This window comes from Perissodus microlepis, chromosome 11 (assembly GCF_051167445.1).
Source record: "Perissodus microlepis isolate ML-2025 ecotype Zambia chromosome 11, ASM5116744v1, whole genome shotgun sequence".
Taxonomy (NCBI): domain Eukaryota; kingdom Metazoa; phylum Chordata; class Actinopteri; order Cichliformes; family Cichlidae; genus Perissodus; species Perissodus microlepis.
The window spans coordinates 21,730,250-21,752,506 of record NC_140471.1 but is presented as its reverse complement, the minus strand read 5'-3'; the positions used below and the strand labels follow the sequence as shown (position 1 = coordinate 21,752,506).

The 22,257-nt window shown below is 42.0% G+C and overlaps 1 protein-coding gene across 5 annotated transcripts; it reads right to left on the bottom strand.

Annotated features, from left to right (window-relative positions):
* Positions 1 to 4,349: 4,349 nt before the first annotated feature.
* On the bottom strand, positions 4,350 to 20,732 carry adar (adenosine deaminase RNA specific). Of its 5 annotated transcripts, XR_014801634.1 has the most exons (17): positions 20,622 to 20,732; positions 15,953 to 17,693; positions 14,145 to 14,452; positions 12,961 to 13,156; positions 12,476 to 12,672; positions 11,942 to 12,077; positions 11,531 to 11,769; positions 11,066 to 11,222; positions 10,367 to 10,535; positions 9,999 to 10,092; positions 9,759 to 9,875; positions 9,461 to 9,588; positions 9,155 to 9,337; positions 8,921 to 9,033; positions 8,360 to 8,487; positions 5,305 to 6,619; positions 4,350 to 5,118 (listed from the first exon to the last, which is right to left on the bottom strand). XR_014801634.1 is itself a non-coding variant. In XM_084943611.1 (16 exons), exons 2-16 carry the CDS (start codon positions 17,561 to 17,563, stop codon positions 6,322 to 6,324), a joined length of 4,074 nt encoding a protein of 1,357 aa, XP_084799737.1. In that variant the 5' UTR covers positions 17,564 to 17,693; positions 20,622 to 20,732; the 3' UTR covers positions 4,350 to 6,321. The 5 variants fall into 5 exon arrangements, 4 of the variants coding, with proteins under 4 accessions (XP_084799737.1, XP_084799739.1, XP_084799740.1 ...); XM_084943611.1 differs by having other exon boundaries at positions 4,350 to 6,619; XM_084943613.1 differs by having other exon boundaries at positions 4,350 to 6,619; positions 15,998 to 17,693.
* Between the last annotated feature and the right edge of the window lie 1,525 nt (positions 20,733 to 22,257).

Here is a 22,257-nt window from a genome sequence, read left to right as displayed (position 1 = left end):
TAAATGACTTTACTGTCTCATTGACGTCATTGTCAAGCTGTACTGACTAAATAATTGTTGCTGATATCTTTAGGGATTTTTTATTCTTACTTGGTGTCGAAAATGATGAGTGATAATAAGTGAATGTACCTGGTTGGGATGTTGCGCTTCATGGTTTGTGCCTTAAACCCGCAGGCCTGAAGAAAATGACATTCCTGTCCCCTAATCTGTGTTTTTTTTTCTCCATCCAGCTGAAGCAGCCATTAAGGAGCCTAGTTGAGTCCATGAAAATATGGGAGCTGTATCTGGAGTCATGCTTGTTATGGAAATTTTGTGAGACCAGGCTTTCTCATGCAGAAATGGTCTTTTGGGGAGATTAATGCATAGAAAATAGACAGAAACACTTAGTATCATGAGAAGAGAAACAGGAGGAAAAGGAGGAATTACCTCATTCTAAGTTTCTTCCCCCTCCATAGGAAGTTTCTTTATGCCTACTTTAATGGCTACTCATTCCCTCAAGATTAAGTAGCAGTGCAGGTTCTGAATTATCACTTTTACTTTTCCTGACACGTCCAGGTGTCTGTTTCCTCACAGCTCATTGGGAGAGGCTGTGGCTCAGGAGGTAGAGCATGTCATCTACTAATCAGAAGCTTAATGGTTTGATCCCTAGCTGCTCCGGTCTGCATGCCAAAGTATCCTTGGACAAGATGGCAAATCCTGAGTTGTAAATGTTAGCCAGAAAGCACTTAAATACAGAAAAAAAGTGCTTGTATGAACGTGTGACTGTGAATGAATGAATGAGACATGTTGCATTAAAGCACTCCGAGCGCTCGAGTAGAAAGGCGCTATATAGGACCAGCCCATGTTACTACATAGGCTTTTCTTAAGACGTCAACAAAGGCAAACAGAAGATGATCAGGTTATTAACTAAAATACTTTCAGGCCTCTATCAACCTTACCACTATTCTGCAGATCAACTGCAAAAAAAAAAAAGAGAGCAACATGTGCTTGTCTCTTATTTCCCTCCTCGCTGCCCTTTTCCCACTGATAGTAACGACGGTCATGGTTTTTGTGATGTAGGGGGTGTGAGAGATATGTGGCCTTTTCTCTTTCTTCACAGATCAGAGAGGTGGTGTCAAATTTAGATATCTTTTATGTATAGGTAGCAGGAGGTCAAGGGCTCCCTCCAGGCCTCCGAGAAAAGGAATGCCGTGGTATGCTGTGTGCTACGTGCCACCCTGGATTGAAGAGGCAGCTCACTAAGTATGCCTGCAAGTGTGTGCAGATGACCTCATTCTAACATTTTAAAGTATTACAGGGAGTTCAGAGGCGAAGCCCAGCTTTAAAGCGTCACGATGACAGTAAAATCCATGCAGCGCTGGTGATCGTATGTCTCTGAGGTGACCGCAATATTCCTGAGTCAGCTGTCTACTGTCTCTCAGCTGAGCGACGCGGATTTATTCTGGTCACAACAGTACCATTGCACAATAAAATCCATTTCCCTTGATTTAAGGTACTTTGACAATCACGGCAGAGTCCAAATTACAATGTCACTCGACCTAAAAAAAAATCACTGGTACCATAGAGTCAAATGAGCAAACTGCTAAAGAATCAACACCTCAAAGGCCAGTGTGTAATGTTAATATGAAATAAGTAAAATACAAATAACTGGTTCTATGTATTCGTTATGGTTTAAAAAGTAGATAGAAGTACATAGATAGTTAGATACAGTTTTAACTATTCAGGCTCTTAAACGGTTTTCTTAAGCTTCTTCCCTATTAGCAAGTTCATCTCTTTTATGGCTGGATAACCTGATAAATTAGGCTATAAAATATGTCTCTAATTAGCAATATACTGTAGCGCTCACAAATGAACTGGATAAAAGGTTCATAGTTGGCCGATCTGAAGTAACAAAAAGGGAAAAAACTACTTGATCTAGAACTTTAGACCATAAACCAGGCTGAAATTTCTCAGAGCCATAGAAAGGCTATACAGTCTTCAATTTTTGCATTGCTTCTTACAATCCACAGTTTTCATTTTATTATATTACAGGAATAGACTCACCACCCCCCACCCCCTACTCCTCAGGTCTTCCCATTGGTTGTTGTCCTCCTGATATGTCTTGAGGACAGATTTTTTTTATGTACATACTAATAATTCCCAAATCGGGGGCATGCCCCTCATTTTTCATTTCATAAATGGGCTTTTATTGTATTTCTGCTTTACTGGTTGCAGTAGCAGAACAAAATCTATTTACCTCTCCCAATCCTAGGTCACAACTAAAATACCATGTATAGGTTTTTAAGCATTCAACCTCAACTACTACATCTGCATTATCAATAAAGCATTAGATATGTTTAATAGACTTAGTCAATACAAAAGCTACCAGACCATTCTAATAATGACACTTTGTGGCATTACTCATGGTTCAGCCTGTGGCAAAATACATTTCCAGTGGTTCAGGTTGTCATTATGTTTTAATGCAGTACTAGTCTTTAAGTATAAGTTCTCTGAGAACCACTTCAAAGTGATCAATACCACTGCAAACAATGCTCTACATGCATACATGCCCCTGCACTGACTACACCACTGCAGCACTAACACTGCAAGTTTTAGGCACATTAACCATATCAGGCATCAGAAGAAGCATTGCAGTACAACTGCCATTAACTCAAAATACCATCCATTACCCTCACAGCACCGTGATACTTTTCAGGCTCTCTCTTTTCCTCCCTGGTGCCTCAATGATCTGACACTCCACCCGGTCACGCCTCGGATGACCATGATCTTGTGCTTTTTTAGCTTAGCTTTTAAGCCACTCCTCTCCCCTCTCAGCCTCCATGTATTCTCTCCCTACCCTCTCTCATTTATTTCCATTGGAGAGCATCGATTGGCTTGTTTAAGCCCCTCGGTCCTGACTAATATTTCACTTCATGCAGCCTCATTCCACTCGTCTATCCTTTCCTCCACCCGTGCTTTACTCCTCTCCCCCTATCATTAGTCCTGCCCTCCCACCATCCAAACACTTGCCTTGAGAGACAGTAGGAATCCAACTCGATGGGTCGAGATCCCAAGTGAAACAGGCCTTTTCTATAGCACACCGACCACCGGGAACAGCAAAAACATGCGTATGTGCAGGTTTTGAATGCAACGCCAGAGAAATCTCTCTCATTTCTTAGCTCCAAACTGTAGTTAAGTATGATTGTGTGTACACATAAATCAGCGGGGGCATTCTATGCCTTTAAATGACTTTTAAAATGCATTTTTCTTAGGGTGTTCGTGATTCGACTTGTGTGCACCCACATCTAATAAAATGTAATAAAAATACTGCAGATTGGCTCGTGATATCGCTGCCACTCACTGTTTTCTCCCAGTGAGATGTTGCAGAGAGAGACAGCTATAAACGGCTTGCTTAAATGTTTGCTGTGTTATTAATGTATGCTGTTATTGCTAAAACAGCATGAAGTATCAGGAAATCTGCTTTTATGATTTACACATAACTAAAATCTCATGCAATTTCTCCCCAATATTCTAATATCCAAGTAAATTTTTTAGACTTTACCACCACGATTACTTTTATATGGAATATATCACATCCTTTTTTGCAATTACAACCCCACTGTTCATTTATCTTTACTGTGTGTGTGTGTGTGTGTGTATATATATATGCATTTTCACATCATGCAGTGACAATCAAGTTGAATCCAGGGTACACTATTTCTCTACTCAGTGTGACTCTAATGCAGTTGGTCACAAAAGACAAGTACTCTTACAAAAAATGAGTGAAAATAAGCGCATCTGTAAACATCTACAGCTTAGAAAATGACACAGTTAATGCTGGCGTATCACTGAATGCAATGAGCTAATCTACAGATCAAAACTCTGCAAGTCACAAATCATATCTACCCAGAAATCTGTCTTGCATCCACCATGAATATCAGGTCACCCATGGCTGGTTTCATGTAGGCTTTCCCTGATGCATGCATTCAAAAACAGACCCGCAGGCTTAAGGTGTGCACACGTTTCCATCTGCTGATCCTTTGGAGCACTGCAATAGGCTTTGCAGCTATCAGAAGGCAGATTGGATCAAAACACCACCCTGAGGGAAGGAGTCCCTGCTGTAGAAATTACCATCTTCCTCACACTCGAAATTCTCTTCTCCACTCATTGTTTCTGCATAGGTGTAATCCACAGCTTAGTCACAGATGAAGAGTGAGCAACAAGGGCATTGCAAGTAATTTTTTTTAGCACTCATAAAACACTTCAACAGCAGCTCTGAGCTGCAAATTGTAAATGCCCTTGTATCATTCAGACACTTCAAACCCCAGGCCTTTCAAGGCCTCCCACAAAGAAATAAGATGAAAAATATGAAAATATGACAGACTGCTACTTTTTTATTTTTAACTTTAACAAAAGTCATTGTTAAAAAAAAGAATAAATTTCACTGTCAGTTAATTAAAATATCAGGAAAAATATAGAAAAGCAACTGAGAATGATTTATATACATTAATCCTGCACATATACATACACACACAGACACACCAGCTATACACCGTTAAACCAAAAAGTCCATTTTATCATAGTGAGGGCCCACAAGTCTGAGTTTCTGAGCTAAGTGATTCACATACATGTAGAGCTCAGTGCAGCGAATATAGATGAGAATTTACCAAGAGTTAAAAAAAAAAAAAAGTATACACAGCTGCATAACTCGCTGCTGAAGACAAGAATTCACTGGAGGTGCTGCTCTTGTTTTTACAGAGGCAACTTCAAAACCAATGACAAAAAAAGAGATTTATTTTCCAGTAAAACAATGGCTCTATACATGCATCAAAGCTACCCCAAACCGTTTGAAGGATCAGAGAGCTGACTTGCATAGCTTTACCTCCGTAGTTATCAGACACTAAGCACAAACATCTGAGAGAGACATCCTGCGTCACATTACATCTCTGACATGCGGCGACGCGTCCAAATTCTTCCCAAAACCCGAGGTCTGTTTAATGGAAACAGCAGCTCGTTCAAATCTTAAAACTGCTCATCTTTCTAGAAGTGTATTTCAAATTTTCAAAAAACAAACAAACATAAAAACCCAAAACAAAACAGCCACACATTAAAATAAAAGCTTCTGTAACCAGGCTTAAACTTTTGGAACCAACTGTACATCTTTGTGTTCATATACATGTATATACATATACATGTATATGTGTATATGTAAGTATATGTATGTATATATACACACACACACACATACATACATATATATATATATATATATATAGCATCATACACTCAAATCAAAGACAAAACTTAAGCCACAGTTTTCAAAACTAGAACTACCCAGTTTACCAGAGCTTCAAAAGTTTGTGTATTTAGATTTATATTTTCAAAAATATAAGGTGGCTTTTCCCACAGGCAGGACACGTGAGGCTTCCCAGGATTTAAAAACACACCCAGCTACTGATGAACACTTTGACAGAAGAGGGTCGGGGGTTCAGGAGGAAGAGAAATACTCAAAATGCAAGGAAAAAAGACAAAAAGCTGCAACAACAGCCAGCAGACGTACGATCAGCGTGTTTAACTAAAAATAAGTCTGACTGAAGACTTTAAAGCATGTACGGGAATTAAAGACTGAAATGTTGAACAATGAACATTAATGATTTTCTTATGTACATTCTTGTAATTTTCCGTTTGACATCAAAATTAAATCAATGTAGTTTCAAAAATCCAACCCAAAAGTTCCCGCTGAGGGTGTCCCACTATTTCTCTTCGTCCTAAAAAACACATTAAACACAATAAATGAACCGGGAGAAGACTTCCACTGCAAAGTAAATTAATCACAATTACAAACACTGCTACATGGCACTGGTCACACCAGGCTGAATTCCAATAAGCAGTTTCTCTCCTCTGCAGAGAAAACAAGTGATTTGGGTGCAGACATTTGCAACGGGAACATCAAGTAGTACAATAGGAAAGCAAGAACCACAAATGCCAAACGGTGACAAAGAAAAACTGAAACTGTCTGAGCTTCTGAGCAGTGCCTGCCATGTTGGTTTACTGACTTCAGACTAATTCTTTTGCATGTAGTGTCTACAATATTCTGTACACCCCGCGGAGCTCTGTCTTGTCAGCTGTGGACTCACTCATCCTTTAGGGTTTGCCCTCCTTGACCTATTCCACTCACTTCTTGTGTCCCTTTCTTTCACTCTCTCTTTAGTCTTTCCATAGTTTGGGGCACTAGCGTCGTCACATTGTTTGATTATCCTTTTGTCTTTAACCCGTTTGCACTTTGAGCTTTTCTCCCTGCACCCAGTGGTATTATTTTATAAAGCACTCGACACAACAGTCCTACGCCTCCACTGCTCCTACATTGTTGCTGTTTCCCACAGGTGCCCCATTGTTCCCGTTTCCCTCCCCAGCCTCGAAGCTCTTTTCTTCCAGGGGTTTTCCGATCCAGGCTCCGTAGCCGTGGGCGCTGAGAGCTTGGAAAAACTGTTGCTTGGCTTGCTGGAAGGACACAGCAGACATCTTTGCCTGAGCGTAGGAGGGCAGGGAGAGGAGGTCAGTGCGACCGCTTCGCTGGCACAGGGAGCGGAAAAGATGGAATAGATTGGACTTGGACACGCGGGACACGGCCAGTTTGGTCCTGGACAAAAAAGACATTAGCAAAGTGTTTAAAAAAAAATGCAAAACAAGTGTGACAGGAAAAGCATTATGGTTTGTCTGGCAGGCTGGCATGACAAAGTGTTTCCTCAGATCATGCAGTGTTTCTTATTTAGCTTACTTCGCTCCCTGCTGCTCTGTTTTGACTCACTTAATTAAAATTCAATGAAGCAAAAAATCTGCAAACAGCTTTCAGTTTATGGTGTTTTGTAAAGAGTTTTTATTACTAATGTGTTATAGGAGGGTGTGAGAAGACGTTATAAAGATAAATAAGGGGAAAAAACTCCACAAACTGAAACTGAATTATCACAACCTGCTTCAATGTTTCCCCCAGAGTGGGTGTCAGCATCCATTCAAATCCCCTAAAGTTAATTCAATTCATCTGGATGCAACGTTTTCAGTGGGAGAAACGTTTCATCGCTCATCCAAGTGACTTCCTGTCACTTGGATGAGCGATGTCACAAATGTCCAGTGAGGCTGAAGAAGTCTCACCAGACATTTCCTGAGACTGTAGTGGTTACCTGGATGAGCGATAAAACATTTCTGCCACTGAAAATGTAGGTCCACATGAACCGAATTAACTTGGTTGGATTCCTTTATCTGAATTATTGAGCATGCATCAAGACACTTCTTTTCAAAGCTTTATGTGGCCCACACTGAACAACAGCTCAAGATAGCAACAAAGCATTTTGGGAGCTATTAAGTGATCCAATTTAAAATCAGAATGTCTGACTTCTTTTTCCTTGTTATGCAAAAGTCACACTAGGAAAAGCAGTGGCTGTACACCTCAGCGTGACCAACATTACTGCAACCATGTGCAACAATGTTGGACTCCTCTTGCATATACAAATACAGGCCATTTACAAGCCATTTAAAACTGTTTCTTTAATGACAGGGACCAGGTCTGCGACTCCTCGCCATCATCTGCTGTCTTCAAGCGACTGTGGTTAAGGAAGATTGAGTCAGTCTGCTATCAGTCTGTGACTGAATGTGGTCAAGTTGACAACTGCATGAACTCTGTTTGTAATACCATGATGATTAACTGTGATAAATCAGCAAAAACTGCAAATCTCTTGTTTCTATGTACTCAGAAATTGACATTATCTACTTATACTCAGAGTGCAAATCTTACACATGGAACAGAAATCCAGAAATTCCTCCACAAATAGTGACGTAGTTGCTGTAGGACGACCATTTAACTGTAAAATGACACAGGTGCTCTGATTGCTTTTATACTGGAATGTAACCTGAACAGTTGCAAAGTGATGCTTTGCAGAGAAGTTGACTCAACGCAGTCTGACTCCAATTGTTGCAGTGTGTTGGATCAGTTAGACAGCAATAATTTGCATGTTTTCACTAGTTTGTCTGAGACTGACTGCAGTCAGTCCAAGACTGTGACATGCTTCCTCCCATCATACAACCTGTACAAACACCTTGTGAGTAAACTGATCGCCCAGAGGTTGAGTATGCAACATCCTAAACCACTAGGCAATGAGTTGGTTGTTGCAACTACTTGCATTTTGCCTCCAACAGCTATATGTACAAACATAATCTATACTAAAGAAAATAAAGATCGAAAAGGATAATACAATAAGTCTTGAAGCTGTTGAATGTAATGTCAATTGTAGATTTAGACTCAACTCACAATTCTTACTATTAATAATAAAAAAGAAAACAAAAATTCAGTAAAGATAATACATGTCAGTCCCTACATGCTACATACCCATCTACTTTTCCTTTGGTCCCGTCCAGCACTTCAACACTGTGCTGGTCTGGAAAGCTCCAGTTCACACTGGACTCCTTGGTCTTGCCTGTGTGACGTGTGGAGTCATACACACTCACCCTGCCGACCTACAAGTCCAACCAGGTGGTGTGGGAGAAGGGATGGGGAGAGAGAGCACATTTTGTAAATTAGCAGTTCTTTAATTAGATGAGTAACACGCGCATCACTGATGTGTCAGAGGCATCATACTGTGTTGATTAGTGTCAAACTAAATGACAAACCAAGAAAATGTTAAGAAAAAAAAGGCTCAAAAAAAGAAAAAGCTGAAAGTGTGCCAGCTGCTATATTTCTTCCTTTTCTCTTGGTGTTACAACAGCAACCTGCTGGCTTTTTGTTAATTGATGGATGAGCCAAATTTAAAATAATATGAGCAATAAAAAAAAAAAAAAGCTGTGCAGGCACAAATAGGATTGTTGGCAGCTTGATGGATTTAGTGAGAATAAACTTAATGTTCATGATTAATGTTCCAAGTGTGACCTTGCCAAAAACCTGTGCGGTTACCTCAGGGTGGTTCAGCTTGAAGGGAGCGGGGAGACTTTGCGTGAAAGCCTCGCCGTCTCTGGCCAACCGACAGCAAACGGCGCGTGTCAGGTGACCGTGGCTGTACAAATAGCCTGTTGGATAAGAGACGCAAAGACATGCTGTAAAACTGGTATCCAAGTCCAGAACCAATGCAATGGGAGTCCACCATTTTTCACTGACTCTTATCTGCACAAAGAAATCTTTATATTTTACCAAGTGTGATGGACTTCAGGTAGATGGGATCCAGGAAATGGGTAAGCAGTGCCCCCTGTAGGCCTATCACATTCCAGCGCAGGATCTTATCACTGCAGCTCATTGTCCTCAGCCTTTCACCGTGCTGGATGCCATCCCAGGTGGGTACAATGGCACTTGACTCCACAGGGATGGTGCCCTCACCTGGCAAAGACCAACAGCACACTCTTGCTTACAAACCGGGATGTGGTATCATTTGCTTTCATCTACATTTCATGACAGATCATGTACATAAAAGCCAATTTCTCTTTTAGTATCGTGCCTCACCATTCTCCACTTTAGTGCGAAGCTTGCCCTGCTTAGCATTCTCAAATAGAGGCTGGTGGCCTTGAGCTTCATCCCCCGCCTCACTGCATGACTTATCAAACAGAGCACCATCCCCACACGGTGCCGTACTAAGGATGAGAGAAAAAGGAGAGAGATAAGGTATTGCTATGATGCACAGCAAAGCAACCTGCAGTTTAGGAGATGAGACCTCACAGAGCTAAACAGGAAACACTGATGTGTGAAAGTGAAGGCTTGGGGGATAGTGAAGAAAGAGAAAGAAAACATCTCATACTCCCACCTAATGTAGAGGTGAAAGGTGATGTCAGATTTGATCCGTAGTTTGTTATTCTCCGCTGGTTCAAATATACTATCGTCTGCACCTTCATGGTGCTTGAGCAGCTCACTGTACAGAAACCTGAGAGGAAAGGAGAAGGTGAGCTAGACTTATAATGTCCCACAGACGCCGTTTCAGGGAGAGGGGGGTATTTTTAGAAGTGTAGGAGAAACACTGATAAAGAAGCAAGATATCAATTTCTACCGAATAAATCCTCTCCTGGAGATGATTTCTGCATGGCAGTCATTAACAGTCTCTCCTTTAAGGCTCAGCTCCTCCCCTTTAACACAGCGATTTCCTGACAACAAGAATGGGAGAGAGGGAGAGAAAAAAAAAAGAAAAAAATTCAATGTCAAAAAACACGACAATGCAGCGCCTCTTGGTTCAGCGGTGACCTAGTTGCTTCAGCTTTGTGACAGTACATACCTCTAAGCGCAGAAATCCACAAAACTAAACATCATGGAAAAAATGCAGGGGCAATCCCCCCCATACACCCCCACAGTGCTCCACAATTAAATTTTTTTACTACTTTGGTCATTTCATATGTTATACGCTAAAGGTAATGGATGTACCAGTTCCAAGGCTGACAACAGTCCCCAGGCCCTCCCCCCTCCTCATGATGATCGTGGCCAGAATCTTGCGTCCCAGAAGGCAGTGCTGGATCCGTGTGGTCAGAGCGTTGAAGCGCTGGTGACTCAACATTGCTATCTGATCATGCAGTGTGCTGCCGCTCACTGGTAACTAGGAGAGGGGAGTACAAAAACATGCAAATGAAAGAAAGACAGGAAGCATTATTTAAAACATTATTATTCAACATTCAGGATTCTCTGAATATGAATTGGACAAAAATGTGAAACTAAAACAGGAGAATATAACAAACTGCATGTTTTAGTATGCTGTCTATACAGACGTGTCACTTCCTTACACCCTTGTGTTGTGTTCTTTATTATGAAGCAGTTTACCTTAGAGTGCTTTTGTCTTGAACGAGGTTATACATTTCAAATGTACACGAAGACATTTTCTGATATTATTTTCTCAGGAGAGCAAGTGAAGTGGTTAGTTGATTATCCTTCAAGCATTTACTGTAGATTACTTTGAGCTTAATCTTTCAGCACAAGTAATCAAGCTAAGCAGAACCTGTTGCTATGCTCTACTCTTTCATTCCATTATGTTCAGCTGTAATCCCACGCTGAGCCACAGAAAGCTCTTTTAAAGCTGGTGCACTTTTAACTTTTAAGATGAAATGCGTGAATTCATTGAATAGTCAGTACCTCGGCTGGTGTAAGCTCCCCAGTGCGGGCTGCTCTCTCAGCTTCTCCAATCAGAACGCGCAGTGCAGCATCAGCTGCTTCCTGCTTTCCCTGCTTCTTGTTGGACGCACAGACGGGAGGGAACCAGCGTCCGCCGAGCTTCGCCTGGTAGGTGAACCTGAGAAGATGGGCAAAAAGTAAGATAAGCAGAGGATTTTGCTTGGTTTCCCCCATCCTCACGTGATTGCATGGAAACCCCAGCTGTTTTAACAAAGAGATAAACACAAATATCTATTCTAATAATTCCCTCATAGCATGAGTTGCTATTGCAACACACCAAAGATCCTGGAAAGCAAGGCAAAAAAAGAAATCTTTAAATTATTCGAAAATCTACATAAAATATTCCTTTTACAAGTATGTGGCAGCCCAGACAGTAATAGAACTCCTTCTGGTCTGTGGGTTTGGTTGCATCATGGTCTAACATACTTAGGGTCATGTGGCGGTCCAGACTGGCCCACAAGGCGGATCTCGGCAGCAAAGCCACGGGCTCTGGCATACTCCAGAAGACCCGACACTGCATTGTTGTTCAGGTGGTTGATGAGGTCCCCGACCCCTGCCTCGTGGGCTGCTCGCAACTCATCTGCAGTAAGTGGAGGTAAACTGGGGCATGTTGCCCCAGAAAAACTCTCGTCACTGCCACTGGAAGGACCCAGGGGCAACTGAGGCTGGAGAAGACAGATGGGCGAGGCGGTGATGCAAAAGAAAGATGTGAACAGTAAAGAAAAGAGCTTTGTGACAGATGTGACAAAAATAATTTCTTTATGCCCAAAAAATCAATTATCCCTTTAATTTTAGGAATATGCAATCCCCATCTATTCTTGGTTACTCATTAAACACCTTGTTGAGCTGCAGTTTCCCATCAGCCATTAATTCTTTGACAGCCTCCTCTGCTGCCAGCTGGCGAGCTGCCTTCTTGTTTGGAGCTGAGGCCTCTGCAAACAAGCTCTCTCCCACCTTCACCCTGTACATGAACCTGAGCCCAGAACAGAGAAAGGGAAACGAAAGGATTGTAAGGATTATTGGATTGTAACTGAGATCAGATTCATAACTCCACATTTACAAAGCCTGAGCAGATGCGCCATGATCACAATGAAACTGGAGCCTGTACTAAGATCATGATCAAGACTAGTGATCATGTTTTCTGGAAAGTGATGGCAAGAAAACACAAGTTTATACTGTTTGTCTGACCCGGCCATCAACTGAACAAAGACGTTTTTGTGCCTTTGTCAGATGACTACAGTACTGAGAGATATTGAACAGCTGCTGCTCTGAGGCAGAAAAATATGACCACAGAGAGAAACTCAACCTATGAGCATGCAGTGTGGAGAAGAACATCCTAACAGATTCAAAGGGAGGTGAATGAGTCAGTACCTTGGATCATGCGGTGGACCTGCCTGCCCAGTGTTGATGAACTCGATGGGCTTCCCACTGCGCTGGCTGTACTCCATAAGGACAGACACCGGATTCTTGCCACCAGGCAGAGAGCGGGACAGGGGTTGGCGAGGTCCCTCTGCCGTCCCTTCCACACCGCCAGACCCCAAAATCCCCCCTGTGCTTTCAGCAGGCCCCTTGTGGAGAGAGTAAACAAAAATGCCAACTATAATTTACGGCACTTCTCAGACACAGTTTTTAATTGGTCTCCAACATTAGATAACTGCTATGGACACAGTTTTAGCCAGCACAGGTAATTAGACTTCTGTTTACAGTTCATGCCCTGGTGAATAAATTCAACACTCTCAATTGACGAAAGTCTGACCAGTCACAGGCAATTAGTTAAAGCGTGCTGTGACTAAATGTGATTTCATTTCTTAAAATGCATAAGGGGTCGTATTTTCACAGATTACAAAAGAACTTACACTGGTGTCTGGAGGTAGCTCCATCACCTGGTCCACATTGCCAGTATTTTCCTCATCGGCGGTGCACGTCCCCCCTTGCATCTCTTTGACAAGGATTCGCAGTGTGGCTGCAGCAGCATCCTTTTTTGCAACTTTCTTACTAGAAGCTTCCGCGACAGGAAACAGCCTCCCGTTGAGCATCACCTGCATACGAAATCTAACAGAAGCAAAAAAGAAAATACAGATGTGACACAAGTATCTGCAAATATGATTAATTCAAGAAAAATTTACCAAGATTCCTACGTTGACTAACAAGCAAAGTCATTTACATTTTTAGTTTGATTTTAGTTTGATTTCACTTCGGCAGATTTCTTTCTTATAGACTCTGAATACACAGATCTGTGTAGGTGTAAAAACAAAACTATCACATAATGAAAAAATGATAGGATTTACCCTCTGTATCGGTTAAGTCTTATCGGTGTAGAACAATTTCCGTACAAAAGAAAACGAAAGAAAGAGAGCATATTTCTCATTTCATTTCCTTTTTGATAAAGCATATAGTTTGGGCTGGATCAGGTGACCCTGAATCCTTCCTTAGTGGCACTGCAATAGGCCTAGGCTTCTTGGGGTTTCCCATGATGCACTGAGTGTTTTTTTTGTTCATTCTTCTTTTTTTACTCACTACATGTTTATAAACCTCCCTGCATTTAATCACTAGTTATTACTAATTTTGGGCTCTCTTCCACAGCATGTCTTTTGTTCTGTCTTCCTCCCATCACCCCCAAGGGGTTGCAGCTGATGACTCCCCCTCCCTAAGCGTGGTTATGCTCTTGAGGTTTCCTCCTGTTAAAAGGGAGTTTATCCTTCCCACTGTCGCCAAGTGCTCGCTCAAAAGGCACATTTTATTGTTGGGGTTTTCTCTGTATTACTGAAGAGTCACTAACTTACAATATAAAGCACCTTGTTGTGACTGTTGTTGTGATTTCGAGCCATATAAACAAAACTGAACCTAACTGAATTAATGAGCTTGTGAAAATCCTCGTAACACAGCAGGACTGTCACTATTAATTGCGATATTTTATGAGTTAAACTTGGTAAAGTAATTATTGTGGCACTAAAACCTGAGTCAGTGATTAGCTGTAACAAACCAGTAAGTGCCATAATAGCATTTACAAAGCCTGGTGTATGTGGATCATTTCACTAACCTAGGATCGTGGGAGGGTCCTGACTGGTCCAGCAGCAGGAACTCGCAGTTCTGGCCCAGATACTGGGCATACTCCATGAGACCGCTCACAGGGTTCTTCAACCTTACCTCCTGTAACTTAGCCCACAGATTCTGGGGAGGCGGGGCAGCCACTGAGACAGCTACAGTCCCCATGGCATTGGTTTTCTCGGATGCCTTTTTTTCAGCATCCGTCTCTCTGCGAATAGCATTGAGGAATTCAGGGATGTCATCAGTGGACCACTGTCCTTCATTGGCGTTTTCGCTTTTACATGAGGCAGAGGAAAGGGGCTAAAAGGAGGAACGAGATGGAAAGGGAAAATTGAGGTAAAAGGGTTAATATAGGCAGGGTAGATCTTCAAGTCTTATCTAAATGCGATTAATAAAAAGTTCACATTTTCAGCAAAGTGTCTCTCAGAGCAATAGTTCAACATTTGGAAGAGAATTAGAAAGAAAGATTGACACTGCTTTTATGTTTGTTGGATAAATCCACAGATGGTTGATTTGGCTTAGTATAAAGGCTGGAAACGGGGAAATGAGCGAATAAGCTTATGTCTCAAAATGTCAAGCTACTATTTTAATCTTTTCAGAATGCATGCTGTGTTTTACTGGGGAAATATCTTTAATACCTAGAATTTGTTATCCATTGAGCTTGACCTATTTAGCTGAAAGAGTTTCAAATTTATTATTTTTAAGTTATGGTTTGATTTTCATTTAGCCGCCACATTTCAAGGAATCTTTGTATTGTTCTATATGTAGCAGACCTACACTACAGATGGATTCACCTTAGTGCAGGCAAAGCCAGGGACCATGCTGAGCTGCAAACACACTTTTATTGTCACTTTGCACGGACACATGCAGAATAAATCAAAACCCTGTGCACTCAGGTGGAGCCTGTCCGGCAGGGTGAATCACACTGGACTCCAAACAATAACTCGGAGAAAAAGTCTGGCTCAGCCCACGACCCAGCTGTGGAGTCCTAAGGCTTTTCTTATTTCACTAATTTGTTCCTTCTCGTCTTCTCTGTCCTCTCGACGGTGACCTGGAAATCAATCTCAGTACACTATGCTGAAGGGTGTCACAATTCCCAAAACCCAACTGGAGGACAGAGGAAAGAAGAGGCTTGCCAGAAGAACTCTAATGGAGGATGCACAGGTTTGGATCAAGTGTTTTTACCTTCAGTGTATAAAAGAGGCGTAGCTGGAAAACACAAGCAACACTAGAAGGCGGACTCTTTACACAACTTGTCCTTTTTCTTCACAATTTCTTCCAGTTAGATGATCAAACTTTGTGCTCTCCACTGTTTCTTTGTGTGTGATTAGAAAAGAGTATGGCTTGTCACAGTGCGCCATGCTGTGAATTTAATTAAACTTGGCCCTAAATCTGAGATCATAAAATACAGCAGGGATTCAGGTAGAATAAAAACACAAGTTGAGTCCAACATCAAACTGAACCAATCTTGTTTTGGAAAGAGGCTCTGAGGCAAAGATTTCAAATCTGATTAAACGCCTGTTGCTTTGCCTCCTCCGCTTGAATCTCTGGTGTGACACGGATGCACAAAATAAATAACTAAATAAAATTTTAGGGGAAATAAGAAGGGTGGCTGGTTTGTGCCATCTGGTCACAGCTGGCTGATTGGCAAAATCAAGGCAGGTGTATTGGTCACTCCACCTCACACTGCCCCCTGAACTACTCTGCCTCACTTCTTCTCCTGCAGCTGAGTGAAAACCCAAAGCCATTTATAATTAAACAAATCAAAATGTATAAAGCAAAAACTCTAACTATACCTACCGCTTCACTAAGAATTTGGTCTGGTATCCAACCCCCCGTAAGTACCTCAAGGCCTGGTAATGGTGGTAGCGGTGATGGGGAAAAGATGGCACTCACTTCCTCCTCTTCAACTTCCATTTTAACCAGGACAGCCGGGTTGCTCTGTGCAGCTTTGAGACTCCTCTCCATTCTCTCTCGGCGGTGGGTGGAGAGCTCCCATGTAGGAGGGTTGACTTCAGCATTCCTAACGACTTCACCTTGCTTTTCTAGGGCGTACAGAGTAGAATTGACCTGCTTAGCAGTCTTGAGTCCAATATTTTTCGCTATGTTAAGAGCTGTTGCCTCCCTTGATTGAAGAAGGTATTTAAAAATTTGTTCCTTCTGTTCTGCCATCACAGCACCTTTAATGTCCTGATCAGGAGAGCTGGAAGTGCTGGGATGTTGCTTCTTCTGGTGTTGACCTTTTGCTGATGACTGGGAATCTTCAGAGTCAGAAAACTCCAAAGAGGAGGAATATGAAGAACTTGATTCTGTGTCAGAGTCCTCTTCTTTGGCCTGGACTTCCTCTTCGGTTTCTGTTTCAACCTTTTCTTCAGGTTTTTGTGGGGGTTCTGAACTGGCTAACGAATAAGGAGGTTGATTTTGTATGTGATACTTTGTGCTTTGGTCTTCCTCAACTCTGAGAGGTTCTCTGTATAGTGTCCACTCAGGAGGGGTTAATCCTTGCTTGGAAGCTTTCTGTAAGTGTTCCAAAGAGTACAGAGCCTTGTTGACTACCTTTTTGGGAAGATGCAGTTTTCTGGCTAACACTTTAGCAGAAATACTTTCACTTGGCTTCAACGCAGCCAAAGCCTCATGTACCTCGCCCTGTATTTGAGTTGTGAGAGTGATGTTAGGTTTACAAAAACTTAAATTTCCTGTGCTGCTGGATGAAGAATGTTTGTCAAACCTTTCTCCTCCTCTGTTGGGCCTGTCTTTGAGCAACAAACCCTGAAATTGGTCACAGAGTGAATCTGTTTGGGTGCGCCATTGTCTACTGGAGTGTTGGTTATGGTTTTTACCTTGGAATTGGTTTTGATTCAAGTGTCGAGGTGCTAGGTTACCTCTTGAAGCTCCTGCACCAGGTCGGTATGGTCTCCAGTCTTGGCTAGCCCCTCTACCCCTAGGGCTGCTGTTTGGATATCTACAGTGTCCTGACTGAGGCTGGTATAAAGTACTATGTGACCTGTTGGGTACAAATCCTCCTCCTCCTCCACTCACAGTGGCTCTAAACTGTGGAGCCTCAGAGATCCGTCCTGTCAGGAATTCTCTTTGTTTGTCATAAAAGGAATTAGGGCTTGGACCTGCACCGTGATTCGGGCTGTACAAGCTATTATGGGTGACAGAGTTTGGGACCACTTTAATGTGGCTTGGTGTAGGGGGGGTAGAAGGGATTAGGGGAGATGAGGGCTGTATGTGTGCTTCAGGGTGGGTAGGACCGTCGTAGTAACTTGGATGTGGGATCTGCTGTGGCCCAGCTCTGGGATAGAATACACCTGGGCCAGGTCTATAGAAGTTATCCCTTTCCTGCACGCGGGGTTGTGGATGCCTGTAGTAATGTTCTTTGGAAGGCCCTCCTCTACCTCTGCTCATAGCGCAGGGGTTGAGCGTGAAGGGGGCCGATGCTGCCGGCTGTGCAGCTTCTGTATTAGTGTATGTCCTCTAGCGCAAACAGAATACCCTGATCAGGAGTCAGGGCAGGCCAGTTGCATGCCGAGAGACCCTGAAATAAAAACAAAGGGCAAAGTTAGGAGAATACCAATAAATTGAGACAAATAACAGCAAGATAACTCAACTGTTGAAAAAAAAAAAAAAAAAAGAAAACTTTTAAAAATTAAGGAGCAGTCGGAGGTTAAGAAAAAAACTGTCATTCCAGCCAGTACCACAAGTTCAGACTGTGCTGGCAACCCTCCAACCTGCTCAAGTGTCCTTGGATAAGTCACTAAATCTATAACAACTCCAAGAGCAGGGTTTTAAGCAACTGTCTATGCCACTGCTTTCTTAAAATACAGCAGCAAACAACACAGAGGATTATCAAAAAATGTGGTCAATATGGAAGGTTGGAGGAAATGTGGAGACGACAAGCTGGGAGTGCTGCATATATCATCAGATTATCATAACTATTCAGTCTACAAGGATACTGCAGGGTGACATACTATCTCTTCCAGTCACACTGAAACCAAACCCCGGTTAAAAAGGAAGCTGATAAATAATGCAGACCTTGTTGCAACTATTCTGTATTATTTCTGGCCTTAGAAATTATCGCTGGATCTGAAGCCGAAGCAGAGAGGGAAAGTGAGACTGATGCAAACAAGGAGAACAGACAAGGGCACAGAGGGACATGGGCTAAAAAGTCATCAGTAACAAACTGCAGACAGGGAAAAAACCTGCAGCGGTTAGCTAGCAATTCTGGTTATAATGTTATTTTTCACAGAGCTAGCTAGAGTAATTCTTCTAGCATGCATGAAAATAAAACATTAAAAAAAATTAGCAATCTGAAACAGAAATTTTGACCTACACTGTCCCAGAACTTTAAAATCCTTCTATGGGAGAAACAAACATTGATTCCTCCTCAAGTGTCATATCTGACAACACTCAATAATGTCTATATCAGGCAGAATGACAACAAGGAGACACCCAATACTGAGTCAGGTTTCATCCCCTCTGGCACAGTCAGCATCAACGGCATGTCGCTGAGAGCTGAGCGGACCGAACATACCGCATTAACAGAGAACACCATAGTGTTGGTTCATCGCTGTAATAAGGGCCGACAGGGCCGGCAGCAGAGGGGCCAAACAGTACTGAAGCTGACTCATCTTGACCCTGATGCAAGGCAACATTTGACAGCCAAAATAACAACTGTGTTTTTCAGAATCTGCGTTCACTACACTCTCCTTTGTTGTTAGCCTAGACAGAGATGTAGACAAGACTGTGCATCTGACAACTGATTGAGAACACTATTTAATACAAAAAACAAACCAAAAAACCCATTAAAGACAAAACACCTCCTGACATTGAGAGTCACTCTCTTCTATCATCACTAACCTTTGTGCCCTCTGTTTCCTGAATATGTCAGAAATGAAGTCTCTAGATTTAGCGCACACACCTCCACATGTGCACGCAATATGCTATATTTACAAGCAGGAAAGGGCCCGTGGAGTCTTACAGCATCATCAGAGGCATTATAACACACTGATTTTAACAGTTCTCACCTACAGTAGTTCAAATGAAAGTGGCAGCGCTGAAAAAGTAAATAGAAGTAGTAAAAAGCGCCCTTACTTTTGCAGATTCCTAAAGGCGACTAATCCAAGACTCGATCCCATGTAAATAAGGTAATAATAATTATAACAATAAAATAACCGTTACAGATTAATGCAAGAATAAAGACGGAACCCGTGGTAGAATGGGTGAAAAAAAAAATAATCACAAATCTATGTAGTGCTGAAGGTGTTGTCCAAAATGCAGGGTCTTCCGGTATTGGGTGATCAGGTCCTGCTCGCAGCACAAAGATAAACACCGGAGAGGTTTGCGCGCTTATAAAGCCTGCTGCAAGATGCGTTAGTACACTGTTACACGGCGATAATGAAGGGAAAATCCGCGGGGTTGTTACTGTAATAAAAAGGAAACTGTCCTCCACAAAAAGGGTTAAGTTTCGATTTCATTTCTGAAGAAAACTTAGGTTTCTGTCGCCAGTCACGTGACCACAAGGCACACCGGAACTGTTTAAAGGTTAAGCTTCCTCGTCTCTGTTCGAAGAGGTCAGATTTAAAAAAAAAAAAAAAAAAAAAAAAGCTATAGCGACGTCCTTGCGGCTCCACAACAAACCAGGGCATAGTCTCCTCGGTGCTCGCTGTAGGAGACAACACTCGCTCGGATCAATTTCTCGCTTTAAAAATAAAACAAGGAAAATGAAAGAAGCGGGTGAAAGGAATGCAATACATTTTGGGAGACTCAAATATTGTACCAAAGCGTCAACATTTTGCTATGAATTTAGATGGCATACTAAATCAAAACTCTGGGCTCCACCTGATTTCAAATTGCCTGAAATATTTTTTAAATAATAAATTATATTGTCGATGTGCTGTTGTAGCTTTATCTACAAAAGAAAATGCTTGAATCCAAATAGTTAATGTGGAAAACAGCTGCACAGCGTAAAAGGGGGGTTTATAAAAATAAAACGGAAACTTACAAACTTTTTTGTTAATCAAAGCAAACGAATATTATCTGTCTCTCTTATCACTTTCATGAAGGTTAGCATTAAATTCAGTTACTTTAAAACTGGAGGTCTGACAAACAAGACAAGGTTAATAATTAGAGAAACATGAGGCTTAAACGTTAGGAGCTACAGGTTAGACCAACTTGATTTTCATATTTTTGTTCCAGACACAACAGCTCTCACTATTATTAATTAATAAATGGGTGAAAAGTCAGTATCAGGGGATGAAATGACCAGTTGACAGCAGCTAACTGAGCATCGTTCCTCCTCCGGCTAACTGAGGTTAGCCTGCTAGCTCCGCACTGGCACTGCACCATTTCTAACTGTCGCCTGCATCGCAGCAGGCTCGTTATCTGCTACAGTCAAACAGCGATAAACGCCTCACACAAAGCCTACAAAATGACTTCAGGACAAGCCATAGCCTTTAGCAGTTACCTCACTTCGCCGTGTTTCCTGGTAGTGCGTGGTTGCTGGTGTGTGATGTTTTAATGCGGTGAAAGAAACAATCAAAGAACTGATGCGGGGAATAGTGACGCAAAGGCTGCGACTGACGATTATACGTCGCAAGCAAATGACGTAAACCTTGCTAAAGTTTCAATATTGTTCAAACCATTGACTAACCAATGACTGTAGAAAACAGTCAAACGTACCAAAAACAGTATAACTGAAAACTGAAAGTAGGTATAACCTAGAACTTAGTTGTACTTTTAATTCATCATTCTATAAAAGCTGTATGTGAACATAGGTCTTCATCACAAAAACGTATCACAGACATTAGAATCAGAATCAGAATCAGAATACTTTATTGATCCCTGGGGGAAATAATTTTTTTGTTACAGTGCTCCATTATAAACCAACATAAACCAACATTAAGACAAGACAGACAATACGCTAACTAAGAATAGTACAATATACACATATATATATATACATAAGTCACTCATTAATAAATAGCTGGAAAAGAAACGTGTAGTTGTAGCAGTAACCAGTGTGTTAAGTGGATGCGTTGTACAGGGAGATGGCCACAGGCAGGAAAGATTTCCTGTGTCGTTCAGTGGTGCTTTTCGGTAATCTCAGTCTCTCACTGAACGAGCTCCTGTGACTGACCAGCATGTCATGGAGTGGGTGGGAGGTGTTATCCAACATTGTCTTTATCTTGGACAGCATCCGCCTCTCCGACACCACCTTGAGGGAGTCCAGCTCCATCCCCACAACATTACTGGCCTTACGGATTAGTTTATGAAGTCTGTTGGCATCTGCGACCCTCAGCCTGCTCCCCCCAGCATGCAACAGCATAGATCGCACTGGCCACAACAGACTCATAGAAAATCCTGAGCATTTTCTGGCAGATGTTGAAGGACCTCAGTCGCCTCAAAAAATAGAGACGACTCTGGCCCTTCCTGTAAAGTGCTGTGATGTTTTTAGCCCAGTCCAGTTTATTGTCAATGTGTACTCCAAGGTATTTATAGTCCTCCACAATGTCAACACTGACCCCCTGGATTGAAACAGGGGTCAAGTGTTTCCTGGTCTTCCTGAAGTCCACGATCAGAATAAGAATAAGCATTGTAGGCCTACAATAAACTGGAAAAGGCATTTCATTCTTTCTGTGATGACAACACATAATATTCATAATAGATTATCTCAAAGCTGAGTCTACAAGTGTGAGTCGTGTGTGAGCATTGTTAAACACATGTTAGAATACAATAATAGTACATAAAACCTAGGTGCAACATAATTCAATTTGTGAGGAAGACACTACATTTGCTTTTAGAGTGTTCATTGAGTATAGAGAGTATAGAGAAGGTGAGACAGCGCTTAACTGTGTCTTTGTGGATTTAAACAAAGAATATGATAGGGGGGACAAGAGGAACTGTAGCACTGTATAAAGAAGTGAGGAGTGGCAGAAAAGTATGTGACAGTGGTGAAGGGCATGTATGAGGACATGGGACAGTGGTGAGGTGTGTGGCCAGATGGGGGTGGGATTACATCAGGCATCTGCTCCAAGCCCATTCTTGTTTGCAGTGGTGATGGACAGACTGGCAGATGAGGTCATGCAGGAGTCTCTGTGGAC